Genomic DNA, 24,464 nt, shown 5'->3' with positions numbered 1-24,464 from the left:
TGGTGCCGGATGGACATTTGAGGTAGTCGGGTTTTCTCCTGGACTATACTGTGTGATGTCCTCATCTTCTACTTTACAGTCTGGAGACAAAGTGAGACAATCCTCTGAGGTTTTCCTCATCTCCCGTCCATCTACTAAAATAGAAATAAAAAGATTATTACTAGACATGAGCAGATTGGTTCCAATAAACCAGGACTCCGCCCACATCAGGCAGCTTTGTCTCTGAGGATCTTACAATTCCACCCTCAAGGTAACTAGTAAATGTGTCCTCTGTAGGGCGGCAACTAATGATTAATTTTAGAATTGATTAGTTGGCCAATTATTTTTTTTTTTTATTCGACCAAAAAACCTCAAAAAAAGGTTGGTGTATAATTTAGGTAATATTGAATATCTATATGCAGCGGTAAATATAAATACCCAGATATATAGTTGGATATTTAATCCACTCTGAGAATAACAGACAGATAGATGTTTTATTAGAGGGTGAATCTGCTACATAACAGAATCAGAGATCAACATTTTCAACATGTAAAAAAGACGTAAAACGCAGATTATCAGACAGGTGTGTAATATAATATGATGGATGACAGACTCCCTTGTCATAGACAGGTAGGTGGGTACAAGCTCCCTGCACCTGATGTCACTTATGCTGGCCGTACACAAACTAATTTTTCTTTCAAAAAAACATTCATCCAATTTTCTAACCATTAGTGGGATAAAATCGATGTTCATTTTCAGAAAATTAGAAGGAACAGAACAGTAAACTTTTCTCCATGGAATAAATTTTCAAAAGTGTACGTGGTTTTTGCTCAGAAGTTACATTCATTTTAAAATTGAATGTTAAAAGCAAGTGGAATTTTCTAACTACACTTGTCCATTCATCAAATGTACAAATAATTTTCATGCAAACATTTGTGTGAATATTCTCATCCAAAAATCGATCCGTGTATGGCCAGCATAGGACATTTAATAGCAACAGCATGATTTTTTCTATTTTTTCTATATCATCTATTATGATGGGGTTAAAAAAATAGTCCTTTATAGTACAAAAACAGCAGATAATCACTACTATAAGGGATTCATTTTTACTGTGAAATAGTGAAAGTAATATATCTTATATCATATATATAATAATAAATATACCCAGAAGTAGGATATATGGGGATCTTACCTGGGAGTCACACATGAAGATATATGGAGGTTAGAGGGGGGAAAAACTTTTGTATTAAAGTAGTACTGAAAGCTGAGACTTGTTTTCATGGATAGAATAATTTTATATATAATGCACAATACTGGTAAACTTTTACTTATATAATTGTAATGCCTTCTATCACCTCCAGTCTATCAGCCTCCACCTTCTCTGGGTTCAGATTCTAATCTTCCCTGCGTAGAGCCCTTAAAGTCATTGTAAATGTTGGGGGTTTTTTTTCAGAAAAAAAATGTATAATGTTTGGGGGTTCTAAGTAATTTTCTAGCAAAAAAAAACTGTTTTTAACTTGTAAACAACAAATCTCAGAAAGAGGCCTGGTCTTTAAGTGGTTAAAGTCATTGTAAATGTTGGATTTTTTTTTAAACAAACTTATCATACTTACCTGCTCTGTGTAATGGTTTTGCACAGAGCAGCCCTGATTCTCCTCTTCTGGACCCCCCATCTGCACTTCTGGCTCCTCCTGCCTTCAGAGCGCCCCTATAGGAAGTCGCAAAGTATAGTATAGAGTTCCCCTATAGGAAGCCGCAAAGTATAGTATAGAGTTCCCCTATAGGAAGCCGCAAAGTATAGTATAGAGTTCCCCTATAGGAAGGTACAAAGTATAGTATACAGTTCCCCTATAGGAAGCCACAAAATATAGTATAGAGTTCCCCTATAGGAAGATACAAAAACTTCTGCATTTGGAATCACTTGCTTCCTTCTCTTGCCCAGGACTACATGTGCCATGAGGCATTGTTCCTCATGCATTCAAGTTTTCAGGCATTTACTGACATGTATGGATGGTGGGAAAAAAAGGGGATAACTGCGCTACGGTGAAGTACAAACAATAACAATTACAGCTGCGATTCATCTATGTAACACGAACACAGTGAAATTAAATGAGAAAAAAGAGGGGTTGAATCGCGCTAGAGAGGATTAGCGATCATACACATCATCACCAAACCAAATGATTAAAATTGAGTGAAAAAATCCCCATTAGTGCATTAAAAATGAAATTCAAAATCATTATCAAATTAATAATCAATCAAAAAATGAAAAAACTAAAAATGATATATAAGAGTCCATATACAAAAAATGTGAATCACCCAAGTGATATAAAAATATATGAAAGAAACTCAAAAAGGTTCCAAAAGACATGAATTCTTGCTATGAGAAGAGAAAAGTGCTTGTTCCACCACCGTAAATAAGACTGGCCGCTTACCAGAAACTCGTGATCCCCCGTTACAGAGGATCAGAGAGAGCTGTTTGTCAATACTGATTCAAACCACGACCAATGGACCAGAAGCCTTATATCGAGATGAGGCATCAGAAACTTTGGTATCATACTAGGGATGTTCACACTGACAGGTACTCAGACATCAGCCCACAGCATTACGGATATGGCATGAAAGGAAAGAAGGCTCCATATAGTGTAAAATCGTTGACTTTATTAAAATAAATAAAAGAATTAAACTCACATGTTAGTAGACAATAGTAGGCGTATAGTGTAGTCTGGAGCGCCGGCCGGAAGCTCACAGACAGCCCGTCCTACTGGAAACAACAGCAGCAATGGGAGGTGACGAGAACACGTCGCTCTGCCCACCTCCCATTGCTGCTGTTGTTTCCAGTAGGACGGGCTGTCTGTGAGCTTCCGGCCGGCGCTCCAGACTACACTATACGCCTACTATTGTCTACTAACATGTGAGTTTAATTCTTTTATTTATTTTAATAAAGTCAACGATTTTACACTATATGGAGCCTTCTTTCCTTTCATGCCATATCCGTAATGCTGTGGGCTGATGTCTGAGTACCTGTCAGTGTGAACATCCCTAGTATGATACCAAAGTTTCTGATGTCTCATTTCGATATAAGGCTTCTGGTCCATTGGTCGTGGTTTGAATCAGTATTGACAAACAGCTCTCTCTGATCCTCTGTAACGGGGGATCACGAGTTTCTGGTAAGCGGCCAGTCTTATTTACGGTGGTGGAACAAGCACTTTTCTCTTCTCATAGCAAGAATTCATGTCTTTTGGAACCTTTTTGAGTTTCTTTCATATATTTTTATATCACTTGGGTGATTCACATTTTTTGTATATGGACTCTTATATATCATTTTTGTTTTTTTCATTTTTTGATTGATTATTAATTTGATAATGTGTTTTGAATTTCATATTTAACCACTTGACGACCGCCTCACGCCGATTTACGTCGGCAAGGTGGCACGGACAGGCAAAATCAAGTATATATACGTGATTTGCCTTCCGCGGGTGGGGGGTCCGATCGGACTCCCCCCCGGTGCCCGAGGCGGTCGTCTTTGGTCCCCCGGCGATCGGAGGTGAGGGTGAGGCCATCCGTTCATGGCCCCCCCCTCGCGATCGCCGCCGGCCAATCAGATAACTTCCTTTGCTGCTGTATGCTAAACAGCAGCAAAGGAAATGATGTCATCTCTCCTCGGCTCGGTATTCCGTTGCAGCGCAGAGGAGAGAAGACTTCACTGTGAGTGCACTAACACTACACACACAGTAGAACATGCCAGGCACACAAAACACCCCGATCCCCCCCCCCGATCGCCCCCCGATCCCCCCCCATCACCCCCCCCCCTCCCTGTCACAAACTGACACCAGCAGTTTTTTTTTTTTTTTTTTCTGATTACTGCATTGGTGTCAGTTTGTGACAGTTACAGTGTTGGGACAGTGAGTATTACCCCCCTTTAGGTCTAGGATACCCCCCTAACCCCCCCTAATAAAGTTTTAACCCCTTGATCACCCCCTGTCACCAGTGTCGCTAAGCGATCATTTTTCTGATCGCTGTATTAGTGTCGCTGGTGACGCTAGTTAGTGAGGTAAATATTTAGGTTCGCCGTCAGCGTTTTATAGCGACAGGGACCCCCATATACTATCTAATAAATGTTTTAACCCCTTGATGGCCCCCTAGTTAACCCTTTCACCACTGATCACCGTATAACTGTTACGGGTGACGCTGGTTAGTTTGTTTATTTTTTTTAGTGTGAGGGCACCCGCCGTTTATTACCGAATAAAGGTTTAGCCTCCTGATCGCCCGGCGGTGATATGCGTCGCCCCAGGCAGCATCAGATTAGCGCCAGTACCGCTAACACCCACGCACGCAGCATACACCTCCCTTAGTGGTATAGTATCTGATCGGATCAATATCTGATCTAATCAGATCTATACTAGCGTCCCCAGCAGTTTAGGGTTCCCAAAAACGCAGTGTTAGCGGGATCAGCCCAGATACCTGCTAGCACCTGCGTTTTGCCCCTCCGCCCGGCCCAGCCCAGCCCACCCAAGTGCAGTATCGATCGATCACTGTCACTTACAAAACACTAAATGCATAACTGCAGCGTTCGCAGAGTCAGGCCTGATCCCTGCGATCGCTAACAGTTTTTTTGGTATTATTTTGGTGAACTGGCAAGCACCAGCCCCAAGCAGCGTCAGATTAGCGCCAGTACCGCTAACACCCACGCATGCAGCATACGCCTCCCTTAGTGGTATAGTATCTGAACGGATCAATATCTGATCCGATCAGATCTATACTAGCGTCCCCAGCAGTTTAGGGTTCCCAAAAACGCAGTGTTAGCGGGATCAGCCCAGATACCTGCTAGCACCTGCATTTTGCCCCTCCGCCCGGCCCGGCCCAGCCCACCCAAGTGCAGTATCGATCGATCACTGTCACTTACAAAACACTAAACTAAACTGCAGCATTCGCAGAGTCAGGCCTGATCCCTGCGATCGCTAACAGTTTTTTTGGTAGCTTTTTATTGAACTGGCTAGCACCAGCGGCCTAGTACACCCCGGTCGTAGTCAAACCAGCACTGCAGTAACACTTGGTGACGTGGCGAGTCCCATAAGTGCAGTTCAAGCTGGTGAGGTGGCAAGCACAAGTAGTGTCCCGCTGCCACCAAGAAGACAAACACAGGCCCGTCGTGCCCATAGTACCCTTCCTGCTGCATTCGCCAATCCTAATTTGTGAACCCACCGCTTCTGCAGCGCCCGCACTTCCCCCATTCACATCCCCAACCAAATGCAGTCGGCTGCATGAGAGGCATTTTCTTTATGTCCTCCCGAGTACCCCTACCCAACGAACCCCCCCCAAAAAAGATGTCGTGTCTGCAGCAAGCGCGGATATAGGCGTGACACCCGCTATTATTGTCCCTCCTGTCCTGACAATCCTGGTCTTTGCATTGGTGAATGTTTTGAACACTACCATTCACTAGTTGAGTATTAGCGTAGGGTACAGCATTGCACAGACTAGGCACACTTTCACAGGGTCTCCCAAGATGGCATCGCATTTTGAGAGACCCGAACCTGGAACCGGTTACCGTTATAAAAGTTAGTTACAAAAAAAGTGTAAAAAAAAAAAAAAAAATATATAAAATAAAAAAAAATAGTTGTCGTTTTATTGTTCTCTCTCTCTCTCTATTCTCTCTCTCTTGTTCTGCTCTTTTTTACTGTATTCTATTCTGCAATGTTTTATTGTTATTATGTTTTATCATGTTTGTTTTTCAGGTATGTAATTATTTATACTTTACCGTTTACTGTGCTTTATTGTTAACCATTTTTTTGTCTTCAGGTACGCCATTCACGACTTTGAATGGTTATACCAGAATGATGCCTGCAGGTTTAGGTATCATCTTGGTATCATTCTTTTCAGCCAGCGGTCGGCTTTCATGTAAAAGCAATCATAGCGGCTAATTAGCCTCTAGACTGCTTTTACAAGCCGTGGGAGGGAATGCCCCCCCCCCACCGTCTTCCATGTTTTTCTCTGGCTCTCCTGTCTCAACAGGGAACCTGAGAATGCAGCCGGTGATTCAGCCAGCTGACCATAGAGCTGATCAGAGACCAGAGTGGCTCCAAACATCTCTATGGCCTAAGAAACCGGAAGCTACTAGCATTTTATGACTTAGATTTCGCCAGATGTAAACAGCGCCATTGGGAAATTGGGAAAGCATTTTATCACACCGATCTTGGTGTCATCAGATGCTTTGAGGGCAGAGGAGAGATCTAGGGTCTAATAGACCCCAATTTTTTCAAAAAAGAGTACCTGTCACTACCTATTGCTATCATAGGGGATATTTACATTCCCCGAGATAACAATAAAAATGATTTAAAAAAAAAAATGAAAGGAACAGTTTAAAAACAAGATAAAAAAGCAAAAAAATAATAAAGAAAAAAAAAAAAAAAAAAAAAAGCACCCCTGTCGCCCCCTGCTCACGCGCTAAGGCGAACGCAAGCGGCGGTCTGTTGTCAAACGTAAACAGCAATTGCACCATGCATAAGAGGTATCGCCGCGAAGGTCAGATCGAGGGCAGTAATTTTAGCAGTAGACCTCCTCTGTAAATCTAAAGTGGTAACCTGTAAAGGCTTTTAAAGGCTTTTAATAATGTATTTATTTTGTTGCCACTGCACGTTTGTGCGCAATTTTAAAGCATGTCATGTTTGGTATCCATGTACTCGGCCTAAGATCATCTTTTTTATTTCATCAAACATTTGGGCAATATAGTGTGTTTTAGTGCATTAAAATTTAAAAAAGTGTTTTTTCCCCAAAAAATGCGTTTGAAAAATCGCTGCGCAAATACTGTGTGAAAAAAAAAAAATGAAACACCCACCATTTAAATCTGTAGGGCATTTGCTTTAAAAAAATATATAATGTTTGGGGGTTCAAAGTAATTTTTTTGGAAAAAAAAATATCTTTTTCATGTAAACAAAAAGTGTCAGAAAGGGCTTTGTCTTCAAGTGGTTAGAAGAGTGGGTGATGTGTGACATAAGCTTCTAAATGTTGTGCATAAAATGCCAGGACAGTTCAAACCCCCCCAAATGACCCCATTTTGGAAAGTAGACACCCCAAGCTATTTGCTGAGAGGCATGTCGAGTCAATGGAATATTTTATATTGCGACACAAGTTGCGGGAAAGAGACAAATTTTTTTTTTTTTTTTTTGCACAAAGTTGTCACTAAATGATATATTGCTCAAACATGCCATGGGAATATGTGAAATTACACCCCAAAATACATTCTGTTGCTTCTCCTGAGTACGGGGATACCACATGTGTGAGACTTTTTGGGAGCCTAGCCGCGTACGGGACCCTGAAAACCAAGCACCGCCTTCAGGCTTTCTAAGGGCGTGAATTTTTGATTTCACTCTTCACTGCCTATCACAGTTTCGGAGGCCATGGAAAGCCCAGGTGGCACAAAACCCCCCCAAATGACCCCATTTTGGAAAGTAGACACCCCAAGCTATTTGCTGAGAGGTATAGTGAGTATTTTGCAGACCTCACTTTTTGTCACAAAGTTTTGAAAATTGAAAAAAGAAAAAAAAAAAAAGTTTTTTCTTGTCTTTCTTCATTTTCAAAAACAAATGAGAGCTGCAAAATACTCACCATGCCTCTCAGCAAATAGCTTGGGGTGTCTACTTTCCAAAATGGGGTCATTTGGGGGGGGTTTGTGCCACCTGGGCATTCCATGGCCTCCGAAACTGTGATAGGCAGTGAAGAGTGAAATCAAAAATTTTCACCCTTAGAAATCCTGAAGGCGGTGCTTGGTTTTCGGGGCCCCGTACGTGGCTAGGCTCCCAAAAAGTCCCACACATGTGGTATCCCCATACTCAGGAGAAGCAGCTAAATGTATTTTGGGGTGCAATTCCACATATGCCCATGGCCTGTGTGAGAAATATATCATTTAGTGACAACTTTGTGCAAAAAAAAAAAAAAAAAAAAAAAAAGTGTCACTTTCCCGCAACTTGTGTCAAAATATAAAATATTCCATGGACTCAATATGCCTCTCAGCAAATAGCTTGGGGTGTCTACTTTCCAAAATGGGGTCATTTGGGGGGGTTTTGTGCCACCTGGGCATTCCATGGCCTCCGAAACTGTGATAGGCAGTGAAGAGTGAAATCAAAAATTTACACCCTTAGAAATCCTGAAGGCGGTGCTTGGTTTTCGGGGCCCCGTACGCGGCTAAGCTCCCAAAAAGTCCCACACATGTGGTATCACCCTACTCAGGAGAAGCAGCTAAATGTATTTTGGGGTGCAATTCCACATATGCCCATGGCCTGTGTGAGCAATATATCATTTAGTGACAACTTTTTGTAAATATTTTTTTTTTTTTTTTTTTTTGTCATTATTCAATCACTTGGGACAAAAAAAATAAATATTCAACGGGTTCAACATGCCTCTCAGCAATTTCCTTGGGGTGTCTACTTTCCAAAATGGGGTCATTTGGGGGGGTTTTGTACTGCCCTGCCATTTTAGCACCTCAAGAAATGACATAGGCAGTCATAAACTAAAAGCTGTGTAAATTACAGAAAATGTACCCTAGTTTGTAGACGCTATAACTTTTGCGCAAACCAATAAATATATGCTTATTGACATTTTTTTTACCAAAGACATGTGGCCGAATACATTTTGGCCTAAATGTATGACTAAAATTTAGTTTATTGGATTTTTTTTATAACAAAAAGTACGGGAAATAAAGTTGAAAGAGAAACCGGAGCAAGGACCTCTCCAATCGGGTCCCGCCTCTTTCATAGAAAAGAGAAGGACTATTGCGGTACCATAAAGAAAGAACTTTGTTTAAAAATGTATAAATTTATTTCAAAAATAGTAAAAAGGTCCTACAAGGGACATATATTGTACATGTTCGTGATTTAACACACATAGACAATAATAATTGTTTACAGCATTGTTGATACTACGTTGGTACAGCCAATGTCCATAACAGTATATGGACAGAGGTTAAATAGTATGATACTTGCAGACGTGGCCTCTACGGTTTCGCGGTCACAGCCGCTTCTTCAGGAGGCGTCTGATAGTATGGTCTATGAAGATGAAAAGCAGAATAGTATCAACATAACAAACTGAATAACATGATTAACATTACAAAAAAGTACACAAATAGTATTGGAGAACATATTTGAGATTTGGAAGTTGCACTCACCAGACTATAACCTATGACGGTTCTCTGGAGCGATACAGTGAGACGCCCACGAAAGGCGATCCCCCGGGGGCGGGCCAGGGAGGCAAATAGAGTAGTACTATTGTAAAGATTAAGAAAATTTGTTTAAAAAAGGAGTTCAAATAGTATGTTCTATTGAAGAATCACCCGGAAGTGGTAAATGGGAAGTGCCAAGGAATGCTGGGGGGGGAGGAGAAAATGGGGAGGGGGAGGGGGGGAAGGGGAAGGGGGGGGAAAAAAGGAGGGGAGGGAAGACAGGGAAGGGGGGAAAAAAGGAAGGAAGAGGCAAGAGGGAGAGGAAAAGGGAGGGAAAAAGGAAGGGGGGGGGAAAAGGTGGGAAAAAAAAAAAAAAAAAAAAAAAGGGGGAGGAAGGGGGGAAGGGGAGGGGAAGGGGAGGGAGGGGTGGGACAGAAGGAGGGAGGGGAGGGGGAAAGGAAAAAAGAAGAGAAAGAAAAAGGAAAGCCTTTCCTTTTTCTTTCTCTTCTTTTTTCCTTTCCCCCTCCCCTCCCTCCTTCTGTCCCACCCCTCCCTCCCCTTCCCCTCCCCTTCCCCCCTTCCTCCCCCTTTTTTTTTTTTTTTTCCCACCTTTTTCCCCCCCCCTTCCTTTTTCCCTCCCTTTTCCTCTCCCTCTTGCCTCTTCCTTCCTTTTTTCCCCCCTTCCCTGTCTTCCCTCCCCTCCTTTTTTCCCCCCCCCTTCCCCTTCCCCCCCCTCCCCCTCCCCATTTTCTCCTCCCCCCCCAGCATTCCTTGGCACTTCCCATTTACCACTTCCGGGTGATTCTTCAATAGAACATACTATTTGAACTCCTTTTTTAAAGAAATTTTCTTAATCTTTACAATAGTACTACTCTATTTGCCTCCCTGGCCCGCCCCCGGGGGATCGCCTTTCGTGGGCGTCTCACTGTATCGCTCCAGAGAACCGTCATAGGTTATAGTCTGGTGAGTGCAACTTCCAAATCTCAAATATGTTCTCCAATACTATTTGTGTACTTTTTTGTAATGTTAATCATGTTATTCAGTTTGTTATGTTGATACTATTCTGCTTTTCATCTTCATAGACCATACTATCAGACGCCTCCTGAAGAAGCGGCTGTGACCGCGAAACCGTAGAGGCCACGTCTGCAAGTATCATACTATTTAACCTCTGTCCATATACTGTTATGGACATTGGCTGTACCAACGTAGTATCAACAATGCTGTAAACAATTATTATTGTCTATGTGTGTTAAATCACGAACATGTACAATATATGTCCCTTGTAGGACCTTTTTACTATTTTTGAAATAAATTTATACATTTTTAAACAAAGTTCTTTCTTTATGGTACCGCAATAGTCCTTCTCTTTTCTATGAAAGAGGCGGGACCCGATTGGAGAGGTCCTTGCTCCGGTTTCTCTTTCAACTTTATTTCCCGATCTTATTCATAATCAGGATGATGGTACCCCTTAATGTATTCTTACCCCCCTGTGTAAACCACGTGGCATACCTATAAACTATAACAAAAAGTAGAAAATATCATTTTTTTTCAAAATTTTCTGTCTTTTTCCATTTATAGCGCAAAAAATAAAAACTGCAGAGGTGATCAAATACCATCAAAAGAAAGCTCTATTTGTGGGAAGAAAAGGACGCAAATTTCGTTTGGGTACAGCATTGCATGACCGCGCAATTAGCAGTTAAAGCGACGCAGTGCCAAATTGGAAAAAGACCTCTGGTCCTTAGGCAGCATAATGGTCCGGGGCTCAAGTGGTTAATGCACTAATGGGGATTTTTTCACTCAATTTTAACCATTTGGTTTGGTGATGATGTGTATGATCGCTAATCCTCTCTAGCGTGATTCAACCCCTCTTTTTTCTCATGTTTGGATGGTGTACTGAGCTGTATTTTCTGATGTGTAAAGAAATAATGCATTCTGTATGCACACCAATTAATCGACTGACCAACTAATCGTTTATGAAAATAGTTGACAACTATTTTCATAATTGATTATGACAATTAGTTGTTTCAGCCATACATCTCTGAATCTCCTACCAGTTCATTTCTTTATTCATGGACCTTAGTCAGAGAGTGAGGAAACAACGAGAACTGTCTTTTAGAGGAGTGACAGTGATCAGGGCATTATAGGACGAGTGTCCCCACCCCCTCTATCACTCATTGCCATCTTCCCAACACAAGAAGTCCTGCACTTCCTTATTTAATCCATGATTTAGTCATGAATAACAGCAGGGCTGAACCCCACCAGAGGTCAGAGAGTGAGGATGGGGGGAGAACAACCAAGATGAAGACTGGGCTGATCCTGAAGACCACCATCATTGGGTTATTGACTCCTCCCTCATTATCACTTTCTGTTTAAGGTTCTAAAGTTTGATGATGTTATCACATTATTATCAACATATAAAAGTCTGTGCTCCAATCAAATCATTAGATAGAAAATGTCCAGCTGGTAGAAAATGGGTGTAACAAAAGAGAATACATATTATATGTATATATAGCAGTGGGTAGAGGGGAGAGAGCAGAAGTCAGGACTATGTAATGTACAACATATTGTATAAGATAGAACAGATAGGACTATATAGTATCAGAATGATGTAATGTACAATATAGGGTATATAGTGCAGGGGTCAGGAGTATGTAATGTGCAAAATAAATGATACAGTGTAAGGGTCAGGACTCATAATATTGGTATTCAGTAATCAGTGACCTAAATGTTCATATGAGACAAGTTGCAGAGGTCCCACACTACTGCCTCCCATCTCCCTAGACTGAATACATTGTTTCTATGTGTTTATCAGATGATGGGGGATCTAGGTGGACCCTCCGTACTGCTCTCTCCTTTACAATAAAGTCTCCTCTTACCCGGTGATGTGAGGGGCGGCTGATTGTCCATCATGACATCCTTGTAGAGATCCTTGTGTCCTTCTAAATACTCCCACTCCTCCATGGAGAAATAGACAGTGACATCCTGACACCTTATAGGAACCTGACACACACAATGATACAGTCACCATCCAGACACATCCCTTGTCTGTTACTGGATAATGTCCCAGAATTCCCAGCACCGCTCACCTCTCCTGTCAGCAGCTCCATCATCTTCTTGGTGACTTCTAGAATCTTCTGTGTGTTGTGTCTTATAGAGATCAGGGATGGGGGGATGGTGATGGGATTCTGGATTCTCGAGGATCTTGTGGTCATTTTATGAGATCTCCTTCTTGTGTTGTTTTCAGTAGATTTCTTCATTATTACTGTACAGTTCTGTGTTATACAAAGATAAATATCACTCTCCCACAGGGAGGTATTAACAACATCATGGGCTTCGGGGTAAAGTAATGTACTGGGGCCCCTACCAGCCTGCCCAAATTTATGCACCTACTCTCAAAAATGGAAGCATAAATAGTTGATAGAATTAAACAAATATTTATTAGTACTTTCAATATAATAGATTTTAAACAATTAGAATACATGCCATAAATCAAAGACTAATCAACACAGGGCACAGGGGAGTAGTGGGGCACAGTACAGAGGGTCAGGAAGTTACAGTTCAGAGGGTGCAGGAGGGTACAGTACAGGGGGGATAGGAGGGCAAAGTACAAGTGGGGAAAGAGGGCACATTACAGGAGAAAAATTAGCGCACAATACGGGGGGGGGTGAAGGAGGACACAGTACATGGTGTACATAAGGGTACAGTACAGGGGGCAGGAGAGAATAATTCAGGAGGGCACAGTATAGAGAGCTAGGGGGCATAGTACAGAGGGGAAGGAGGGTGCAGTACAGAGGGCAGGAGAGCATAATACAGGAAGGTCAGAAGGGCACAGCATAGAGGGCAGTAGGGCACAGTACAGTACAGTACAAGGCACAGCACAGAGGGGCAGGAGGGTAAAATATAGGGGGCAGGAGTGCACAGTACAGGTCAGGGTGGGAGGGCACAGCTCTGGGGGGGGGGGGCAGGAGTGCACAGTACAGGTCGGGGTGGGTGGGAGGGCACATTGTAGGGGCGAGGAGAGCACAGTACAGGGGGCAATAGAGCACAATATGGAGGGTGTCAGGAGTGCACAGTACAGATGGTGGTGGGAGAGCAAAGTATAGGGTGCAGCAATGTAGCTGAGCAGCACAGGGAAGCTGCTGTCAAGGATCTTACCTGTTCTGACAGCCTGTCACTGGGCTAAACCTATAATTGGAATAATATCTCTCCCCTATACACCCCTGTGCATCCCTCCCACAGTTTTGGCACTTTGTAGGGGTTAAGGAAGAACCCCTGGGTGGAGCATCTTACTATTACTCCTGAGGTTGGGATGTGTACTGCTCCGATCATATGGGATGAATAGGAGAGGAGGTCCAGCGGGGATCGGAGCTGTACATATCCCACCCACACAAGCAGCAGCATTAGTAAGATGTTCCACCTCTGGGGTTCTTCCTCTACTCCTGGAAAGTGTTGAAAAGTAGTGGGGGGAGATGTCATTCTGATTGTAGATTTAGCCCGGTGACAGGCTGCTGCTGTACCCACACACCAGATTCCGGGACACTGACGGGGGCACGGCTGGGACAGATTAGTAAAAAGCTTGACCGATTGTCCCGGAATATTGGTATGATGTATTGCAAGACTATCAAGGGGCCCCTGGGCAGTGCCCATGCATTAAAGCAGAGCTCCACCCCACTGCCACATTTGGGACCTTTCAGGGAGGAGCAGGTATCTAGTTTTGACAGATGAACTCAGTCTGAAGTTTGGCCCCCCTCCCCCGCTGCTGAGCCATTCACAAAGCGCAGTGTGCGTCACGCATGCGCAGTAGGGAACTGGCTGTGAAGGTGCGGCAGCAGCACCCAAGAGCTGATTGAAAAATCGACTCGGGTGATGACACTGCTGGATTGGTGGAGAGGTAAGTGCCCTAATATTAAAGGTCAGCAGCTACAGTATTTGTACAGTATTTGTACCTGCTGACTTTTATTGTTTTCTGAAGGAGCCTGGAGCTCCTCTCTAATACAGCTCCGCTCTCCCATAATCCCTCATCTCTATGGTCAGCTCTGTATTTATTCTCCAGGGATTGGACACAATGTTCCCGATTCAGCAAAGGACAGACATCTCCATCCAATGATATGATTACAATGTGGTCAGATTTATAGATCCTTCTAGAAGTCATATAATAGAGTCACTAATTTTTTACTAGTAAGGCTCACTGACCCACCAGGAAAGGTTACCCATGGATTTAGTAGTCAGTGGGCGTGGCATGCTGGTAATTATGGGTCTCACTGATTGGACTAAACCTGACATTGTTCTCTTCTATAACCAATGCCGCCATCTTGTGCTATAACCAAATCTCATAGAGTACGTACACTTCATGTATTCATAGTACTTGTTATTGATTAGCAGAATATCAGAAGACTTAAAGTGACTCTGAATACATCCCAGTGTACAGCATGGTTAGATTTAACCCCTTCATTACACTCACCTCTCCAGTCAGCAGGCTGAGGATCTCCAGGGTGAGGTTCAATATCATCTCATTCCGGGGAAATTCCTTCCTTACATTCTTCACAAAACTCAAATTCTGCTGATTGTCCATCACGACGTCCTTGTAGAGATCCTTGTGTCCTTCTAAATACTCCCACTCCTCCATGGAGAAATAGACAGTGACATCCTGACACCTTATAGGAACCTGACACACACAATGATACAGTCACCATCCAGACACATCCCTTGTCTGTTACTGGATAATGTCCCAGAATTCCCAGCACCGCTCACCTCTCCTGTCAGCAGCTCCATCATCTTCTTGGTGACTTCTAGAATCTTCTGCATGTTGTGTCTCTCAGGTTTTAGGGAGTCACATGGAGGCACTGTGATGGTCATATGATCACCTGACTTCACAAGAGGAAATCTCTGTATTGAGGAACCAATAGGAATATCATGTTAGAGTTCCAGAATCCTCCTCACTTCTCTGATCAGGTCTATGTTTTATTAATAGAGATAAGAGTGATGTCATGTGACCTCCCAGAATCCTCCTCACCTCTCCGGTCAGGTCTGTGTTTTATTAATAGAGATAAGAGTGATGTCATGTGACCTCCCAGAATCCTCTTCACCTCTCTGGTCAGGTCTGTGTTTTTTATTAATAGAGATAAGAGAGATGTCATGTGACCTCCCAGAATCCTCCTCACCTCTCCGGTCAGGTTTGTGTTTTATTAATAGAGATAAGAGTGATGTCATGTGACCTCCCAGAATCCTCCTCACCTCTCTGATCAGGTCTATGTTTTATTAATAGAGATAAGAGTGATGTCATGTGACCTCCCAGAATCCTCCTCACCTCTCCGGTCAGGTCTGTGTTTTATTAATAGAGATAAGAGTGATGTCATGTGACCTCCCAGAATCCTCCTCACCTCTCCGGTCAGGTCTGTGTTTTATTAATAGAGATAAGAGTGATGTCATGTGACCTCCCAGAATCCTCTTCACCTCTCTGGTCAGGTCTGTGTTTTTTATTAATAGAGATAAGAGAGATGTCATGTGACCTCCCAGAATCCTCCTCACCTCTCCGGTCAGGTTTGTGTTTTATTAATAGAGATAAGAGTGATGTCATGTGACCTCCCAGAATCCTCCTCACCTCTCTGGTCAGGTCTGTGTTTTTTATTAATAGAGATAAGAGTGATGTCATGTGACCTCCCAGAATCCTCCTCACCTCTCCGGTCAGCAGGTAGATGATCTCCAGGGTGAGGTTTAGTATCTTCTCAGTCATGTGACTCCAGTCCTCCTCCATCCTCATTGATGAGGTCATATGCGGGTTTCTCTGTAGACGGATAGCAGAGAATGCACTGTTTAGCCTCTGATCAGCTGATCTGTAACAGCCAATAATGTGAAGGAATAGATAATCATAACTGCATAGGAGTGAAACATAAGACAGCTACTGTAAGTGCATACGGGGTAAGATAAGACCTTACGGAGAAAAATGAGACTTCTCATATTCCATGTTTGAGTGATAGAAGAGTCTTCCACTATACACCCAATATATATAAATCCTAGTCTGGTGTTCTGTATACAGATATATCGCTAGGGACCTGTCTGGATGGCTTTACAGTCTTTACTGGTTAAAGTGGACTGGACAGTCCTGTTGGAACCTTGCCAGGCGCCAGCTTTAGGAATTAATATTTGGGACAATCAGAGCCATCAAGAACTTAGCCTTATCTTGTCTGCTACATCTGACCATCCCAGATGTGTCATAAGGGATGAACTAACCACTTGGGGAACGCCCCATACACATATACAATGACGAACTGGCCAATCTGCTCTAAATCACATAGATGTATGTGATCCACATCTCCAGGTAGAGGGCATGTGCCCGCTGCCCCATCTGTACTGTTATTCGGTACAGCACAAGTCAGTCAGCGACCAATGATTTATGACTAGAACCTGCTGATCAGCTTTGTGAATCACAGCACAGAGCTCTGTGTTTAATAACAACATAGAGCTCTGTACACCGAGCAGCAATTGGAAAAATCAGCCACATCGATTAGTAAAAGCCACACACATTACATACATTACACATTGTTAGGCACACAGTTAACCCTTTCATTGCCCCTAGCTGTTAACCCCTTCCCAGTCAGTGTCATTAGTACAGTGACAGTGTATAGTATTATCACTTATCTCTGTATTGGTGTCACTGGTGATGTCAGTTCCCAGCTGGTGTCATTAGTACAGTGACAGTGTATAGTATTATCACTGATCTCTGTATTGGTGTCACTGGTGATGTCAGTTCCCAACTGGTGACAGTACAGTGACAGTGTATAGTATTATCACTTATCTCTGTATTGGTGTCACTGGTGATGTCAGTGTCAGTTCCCCCCAGTGTCATTAGTACAGTCACAGTGTATAGTATTATCACAGGTGGTGGCCTGTGCATTGTGGGCGCAAGGGCGCCGCCCCCTGACACCTCCGCCGCCCTCCCTATTCATGTGCCCGGCCCCTTTCAGGACGCCGAACACATGAAATACTATGGCGGGGATAGACCTGTCTCCCGATTAGCCAAAGCATTAGGCGATCCTATTGGATGCCTAATGCTTTGGCGGAAGAGGAGACGAGCGGACACAGGAGCCGCAGCCGCGGCTTCCACCGAGGAGAACCGCAGAGGAAGAGATGAGAACCGCCGAGAAAGAGAGCTGTCAAGGAGAAGAGCCGCCGAGGAGAAGAGCCGACGAGTTGGAGAGCCACTGAGGAGAAGAGCCGCCGAGGAGGAGAGCCCTGTCACTCCAGGAGAGGAGCGGTAAGTGCCGCCAGACCGGCCGTGGGGGGGGGGGTTAGTGAAGTGACAAGTGGCTGCATTAGATGGGCACAAGTGGCGGCATTTGAAGTGACAAGTGGCTGCATTAGATGGGCACAGGTGGCTGTATTTGATGGGGCACAAGTGGCTGCATTTGATGGGGCATCAGTGGCTGCATTTGATGGACATGGGTGGCTGCATTTGATGGGCACAAGTGGCTGCATATACTGGGCACAAGTGGCTGCATTTTAGGGGCACAAGGGGCTGCATATGATGAGCACAAGTGGCTGCATATGATGGACACAGTGGCTGCATTTGATGGGTACAGTGGCTGTGTTTGATGGGCACAGTGAGGCTGCAATTGATGGGGGGTTCATTATTTTTCAGGTTTGTTTGCGCCCCCAAAAAATTTTGAGCACCAGCCGTCACTTATTATCACTGATTCCTGTATTGGTGTCACTGGTGATGTCAGTGTCAGTTCCCAGCCGGTGTCATTAGTACAGTGACAGTGTATAGTATTATCACTGATCTCTGTATTGGTGTCACTGGTGATGTCAGTGTCAGTTCCCCCCAGGTCAGTTAGTGTCAGATTGCCCACCCCACTTTCACAGTCCCACTATAAGTCACTGACCACTGCCATTACTAATATAAAAGATAAATAAAAATTCCAGTATATATACCATCTTTTGTAGACATATAACTTTCATGCTAACCAGTCAATATACACTTATTGGCCTAATTTATAAATAATTTGTTTGGATATGTTTTATAACAGAAAGTAAAAAATATTGTTTTTTTATTTTCAAGATTTTTGGTATTTTTTGTTTATATAGCAAAAAATTAAAATCCAGAGGTGATCGAATACCACCAAAAAAAAGCTCTATTTGTGTAAAATAATGATATAAATGTAATTTGTGTACAGTGTCACATGACCGCGCAATTACCAGTGAAAGTAGTGCAGTGCTGAATAGCAAAGAATGTTCTGGTCATGAAGGGGGTAAAACCTTCCGGGGAGTGAAGGGGGTAATGTATATGTACTTGTCATGTGATTGGGTAATATATGGCAGAATGTGGAGATGAATTAACCAATAATAATTCCAGTCTAATTCCTTATCTGGATGTACCTACCATATATAAAGTGCTGTGTAAAGCCTAGAGGATGGACATGGATCTCATTCCTTCACCTCCCCACGTCTTATCTTCTGTGTGCACAATAATGCCTTCTCTGATGGAAGACCATCTCCATCCTGATTTCAGGATTTGCTGAGAAAATCCACAACTCCCTTTAAATTTTTGGTGCCTTTGACCCGGATTGCAGAAATTCAGAAGCGAGATCTGAGATCCGTAGTCCAGATGGTTGGAGAATCCTCAGATGGGCCAAAAAAGTTAAAGGTTTTCTCTGCCCGGGGAACGCAGATCTGGTTTCTGAATTGAACGGATGCCGGTAGCCTGGCTTTGATATCGTTCTGTATGTTCTACTAACTTGTGTATGAAACTGGCTTGTGGTTTTGCCAGGAAATGGCACAGCTATGGTGTTGTGTGAGTGAGAAGAAGGAAGTGTGGTAATCCTTTCTTTCTTTGTGTCTAACGAGTGACAGCGCCTCTGTACTGGGAGACTTGCTGCTCTATTAGAAGTCAGCACTACACGGCTTCAATTCTGCCCTGAAGTGCGCTGCACAGCAAAGATTAAAAGTTATGACCAACACGGGTCAGACCACTGCCCTTTCCACTTTCACCAACTTGCAGAGCAGGTGCCACCATAAGGGCACCAGGCTGGGGGGGGGGGGGGGACATCCTTAGCTCTGTACAGTGGGGGGAACAGGGACTGTAGGAGAGGAACACGAATACACTGTACACAGCACAGACTACAGCCACCCCACTGCAGTGACCCACGCACAGCTGTCTCTCCGGCTCCCCTAGTGGTCATGCTGGAAGGGGAAGCACAGGTGACAGAGCTGCGGCTGGGTTCGGTTTCCCCAGAGTTGTGTTTGCCTTTCCTGGGGATACATGAACTGCTGTACCTAATAAAGAGAGCCTATCATCGTGTATAGGACTATGTCTCCCGAACAGGGAAAACATTGGGACCTGAAAACGCAAACTCTATGGGACCTGAACATGAAAAATCAAAAGTCCCCATTTTAAACACTTATATGTCAGTTATTGGCCATAAAAAGGGTATGTGGGTCAGGGTACTGCCCTGGGGAACATATATCAATGCAGAATTTTGTTTTTTAAATATTGTTTTAAAGGAGCATTGATTTTAATGATACTTAAAGTGAAACAGTAACAATGAAAAATTATTTTAAATAAAATGCCTGGAGGTCCCCTTAGTCTGCCTGTAAAGTGGCACATCTATTGCATGTAAAGAACCTACTGCAGCAAAACTGACATTTGAAAAAAAAAATTTATAATGATTTTCGCAGCTGCAAAAAAACCTTTGCTGGCAATAGATTATTTTTTTAATGGCGTGGGAGTCCTCCCAATCCATGCTAGACTTGGGTCTGGTATGGATTTTGAGGGGAACCCCACGCAAAAATTAAAAAAAAGGCATTGGTTGCATGCAGCCTGGCAGGCTAGGAAATGAGGGGGGACAAGGGAGTGCCCCCAAAACCATACCAGGCCACATGTGGCCACATGCCCCCACCCCAAAGCACCTTGTGCCCATGTTGATGGGGACAAGGGCCACTTCCCCACAACTATGGGCAGTGGTTGTGGGGATGTGTGGGCAGGAGGCATAGTGGAAACTGGAAGCCCCCCTTTAAACTATTTTTTTTTATTTTTTAATAAAGGAAATTGTCAAAAACTGTGTGTTTGTTTTTATTTCTTTTTTTACACTTCTTCTTTTAGTGAATGAGTAGTGGTACAATGTACCCCATACTCATTCACATAGAGGGTCAGGATCTGGGGGACTGCTTGTTAAAGGGGGATTCTAGATTCCGATAAGCCCCCTGCCCTCATGTCCCTAAAACCACAGCCCAGGGTAGTGGGGAAGAGGCAGAGTGAGGGCATGTGGCCTGGTTTGGTTCAGGAGGGGGGCACTCACTCTTCCCCCTCCTTCCCTGGCCTGCCAGGATGTATGCTCAGATAAGGGTCTGGTATGGATTTAGGGGGGACCCCACGCCATTTTTTTTACAAATTTTGGTGTGCAGGTTCTCCTCATAATCCATACCAGACCCTATGGATTGTTAGGGGGGGGGGGCACCACACTATTTTTTGAAAAAATTTTGGCATGGGGTTCCCCTTAAAATCCATACCACACCCAAATGGTCTGATATGAATGGCAAGGGGGACCCCACGCCGTTTTTTTTTAAATGGTAAAATGTTCACATTTTTTTTAATTTTCTTCTTGGCAATGACTTGCAGCCAGGAAAGCCAATTTAAATGTCTTTTTTTTTCTTTATACAGTATGTGTCAGTTTTGCGGCTCTATACATGAGATGTTACACTTTACAGGCAGACTAAGGGGTCCCCCAGGGCACTATATTTAAAGGAATTTTTCATTTTATTTGCTTCACTTTAAGCAGCAATAAATAACTGCTCAATTTTTGCATTGATACTTCCATGTCTCCCAGGGTAGTACCCAGCCCCCCATACCCTTTTTATGGCCAATAACTTGCATATAAGCCTTTAAAATTGTGACTTTTTCAAGTTTGGGTCCCATAGACTTTAATAGGGTTTCGCAGCTCGGGTCCAAACTTTTTCCATGTTCAGGAGTTCTGGTGTGAACCGAACTGAGGGGTGTTTGGCCCATCACTACTGGGGATACATGAACTGCTGAACAGATTACACAGAGCCTGTCATTGTGTATAGGAGCCTACACAATATACAGACTTTTGGCTTATGATATTGGAGGAATGCTGAGACTTGTAGTTCCCCGATGATATCAGTGGAGTGCTGTTGTATACAGGGATATATAGAACAATACAGACTCTCCTCCTCTATATACTGCACTAGTGTTGGATGAATGGTTCAGCCTGAGCATGAGTTTGGGCTGAACATTGGCTGTTCGTCCCATTCAGGGAACACCCGAATTTGCAGTGTGTTCGGTGGGTGTTCACCCTGCCAAAGGCCCTGCAATGCATTGTGTGCTGTAAAAGCTGGTTGTTAAGGAGTGGGCCCGGCAAGCCGGCCATCACGTCCTTAATAACCGATGAGTCTTCAGCTGTCAATGGGCTGGTAAATAGCCGGTAAATATAGTAAAAAAAACAAAAAAAAACGGCGTGGGGGTCTCCCCCAATCCATACTGGACCCTTATCCGAGCACGCAGCCTGGCAGTTCAGGAAAGGGGGGACAAGCGAACACCTCCTCCCCTCCTGAACCATACCAGGCCACATGCCCTCAACATGGGGGGTGGGTGATTTGGGTCGTGGGGAGCTCTGGGCTGTGGTTGTGGGGGTCTGCAGGCAGGGGGGCTTATCGGAATCTGGAAACCCCCTTAAACAAGGGGGGCGCAAATCGCAGCCCCCCCTATGTGAATGAGTTTGGGGTACATTGCACCCCTACCCATTCACCAAAAAAAGTGTTAAAATAAATAAAAACAGTAGACAAGTTTTTGACAATTCCTTTATTAAAAATAAAAAAAAAAACAGTGTCCTCTAATGTAGATCCATCGTCAATCACGACAATTTTTTTTTTTTTAAATCACTCCATCCGCCCGAATGGCTGGCTTGCTGTTCGACAGTTCTTACAGTATATAGGTAAGGAAGGGGCCACCTAATGATGTCACCTGGTGGCACCGCCCCCTTGTGACATCACAAACTGGTGCATGCTGGGTTGGTGACATCACAAGGGGTGGTGCCACTGGGTGACATCACCAGGTGGCCCACCCTTACCTATATAAAACTGTCAAACGGCAAGCCAGCCATTTGGCGGTTTGCCTTCACGGTGGGCAGAACAATTTTTTTTTCATTTTTGGCTTCAGCGGTGCGGCAGTGTTGTGATTGACTTTGGATCTACATCGGTTTTTATATTTATGTTTTTATTTAATAAAGGAATTGAAAAACCTTTCTCTGTGTTTTTATACATTTTTGACATTTTTTTGGTGAATGGGTAGGCCATACTCATTCAAATCACACACATAGGTTGGACTTTATGGACTTGTGTCTTTTTTCAACCTCACCTACTATGTAACTATATAAATGGGGGGCAGGATCTGGGGGCTCCCTTCTTAAAGACTTCCAGATTTTGATAAGCCCCCTACCCACAGACCCCCACAACTACAGGCCAGGGTTGTGGGGAAGAGACCCTTGCCCCATCAACATGGGGACAAGGTGCTTTGGGGTGGGGGGGAGGCAGACCCCCCCTGCCCCAAAGTACCCACTCCCCCATGTTAAGGGCATATGACCCGGTATAGTTCAGGAGGTGGGGCTCGCTCGCTCGCCCCCCCCCCTTTCCTGGCCTGCCAGGCTGCGTGCTCGGAAAAGGGTCTAGTATGGCTTTTGAAGGGATACCACACTGTTTTTTCCGTAAATATTGGCATGGGGTTTCCTTTAAAACCCATACCAGACCTAAAGGGCCTGGTATGGCCTGGGGGGACCCCACGCCAGTGTTTAAACATTTTTCTATTTCCGGCAATTGTATTGTATTGCTGGAAATTTAAAAGTCATTTCATGCATTTTTTTGTCTTTAGAAATGTCAAGTTTTGCTGCAGCAGGTTCTATACATGCTGCAAATGCACCATTTTACAGGCAGACTAAGAAGACCCCCAGCTACTGAATATTTCATTTTTATTGTTGTAGTTTAAGCATCATTAAAATCACTGCTCCAGTAAAAAACAATCTTTTTAAAAAAAATAAATAAATTGCATTGATACATGTCCCCCAGGGCAGTACCCAGACCCCCATACACTTTTTATGACCATTTATTGCCAAATAAGCCTTCAAAATGGGCGCTTTTGTTTTTTCAAGTTTGGCTACCATAGAGTTTAATAGGGTTCACCGTTTGGGTCAGAACTTTTTCTCTGTTTGGGAGTTCTAGTGTGAATTGAACCGGGGGAGTGTTCGGCCCATCTGTATACAGTAGACATCATCCATTCATACACTATCTATATGGAGCCTACACAATATACAGACTTCTTGTCTATGATGTCAGTGGGGGGGATGTTATACACAGGGATATATAGAATGATACAGACTCTCCTCCTCTCTATATACAGTATACATCATCCATTTATACATTATCTATATGGAGACTACACAATATACAGACTTCTGGTCTATATCAGTGGAGGGATGTTATACACAGAGATATATAGAATAATACAGGCTCTCCTCTCTATATACAGTATACATCATCCATTTATACATTATCTATACGGAGACCACACAATATACAGACTTCTGGTCTATGATATCAGTGGGGGGATGTTATACACAGGGATATATAGAATGATACAGACTCTCCTCCTCTCTATATACAGTATACATCATCCATTCATACATTATCTATATGGAGACTACACAATATACAGACTTCTGGTCTATGGTATCAGTGGAGGGATGTTATACACAGGGATATATAGAATTATACAGACTCTCCTCTCTATATACAGTATACATCATCCATTTATACATTATCTATATGGAGCCTACACAATATACAGACTTCTGGTCTATGATATTAGTGGAGGGATGTTATACACAGGGATATATAGAATGATACAGACTCTCCTCCTCTCTATATACAGTATACATCATCCATTTATACATTATCTATATGGAGACTACACAATATACAGACTTCTGGTCTATGGTATCAGTGGAGGGATGTTATACACAGGGATATATAGAATGATAGACATTTATACACTATCTGTATGGATATAGACTTTGTTTAGAGCAGTCAGAAGAATGATTGGGTGGGTCTCACCTTGTTAGATCTGCCCATACATCCTCCAATCAGACTGTTTGTACTTCCCGACAACGAAGAGACCTGAAAATCGTTCTAGAAAGGTGATAAAACCTGGAACCACGGCACTGGGAGTGTCCAACTTCTTCTACTGTATGAAGATCAAATGTGTGTGAATAAGAAGTTAATCTGAACTTTACCTACAATGATTTCCTAATGCAGGAAGAGGAGGCGGGGG

General features: G+C 43.4%; 2 protein-coding genes across 3 annotated transcripts in view; both read right to left on the bottom strand.

Moving 5' to 3' along the window:
- LOC141121725 (uncharacterized) overlaps positions 1-24,464 on the bottom strand; it is a 242,457-nt gene that overhangs the window by 30,880 nt on the left and 187,113 nt on the right. The window lies entirely within an intron of this gene.
- LOC141121703 (uncharacterized) lies at positions 31-24,461 on the bottom strand. 2 transcript variants are annotated; one of them, XM_073611417.1, is made up of 6 exons: positions 24,248-24,461; positions 15,807-15,963; positions 14,882-15,016; positions 14,592-14,795; positions 12,007-12,402; positions 31-134 (listed from the first exon to the last, which is right to left on the bottom strand). In XM_073611417.1, the coding sequence occupies exons 2-5, from the start codon at positions 15,900-15,902 to the stop codon at positions 12,121-12,123; spliced, it is 717 nt and encodes a 238-aa protein (XP_073467518.1). In that variant the 5' UTR covers positions 15,903-15,963; positions 24,248-24,461; the 3' UTR covers positions 31-134; positions 12,007-12,120. The 2 variants fall into 2 exon arrangements, with proteins under 2 accessions (XP_073467518.1, XP_073467517.1); XM_073611416.1 differs by having other exon boundaries at positions 15,807-15,914.

The sequence above is a fragment of the Aquarana catesbeiana genome, unplaced genomic scaffold (assembly GCF_042186555.1).
Source record: "Aquarana catesbeiana isolate 2022-GZ unplaced genomic scaffold, ASM4218655v1 unanchor228, whole genome shotgun sequence".
NCBI lineage: Eukaryota > Metazoa > Chordata > Amphibia > Anura > Ranidae > Aquarana > Aquarana catesbeiana.
This window is presented reverse-complemented; position numbering and strand designations above follow the sequence as displayed.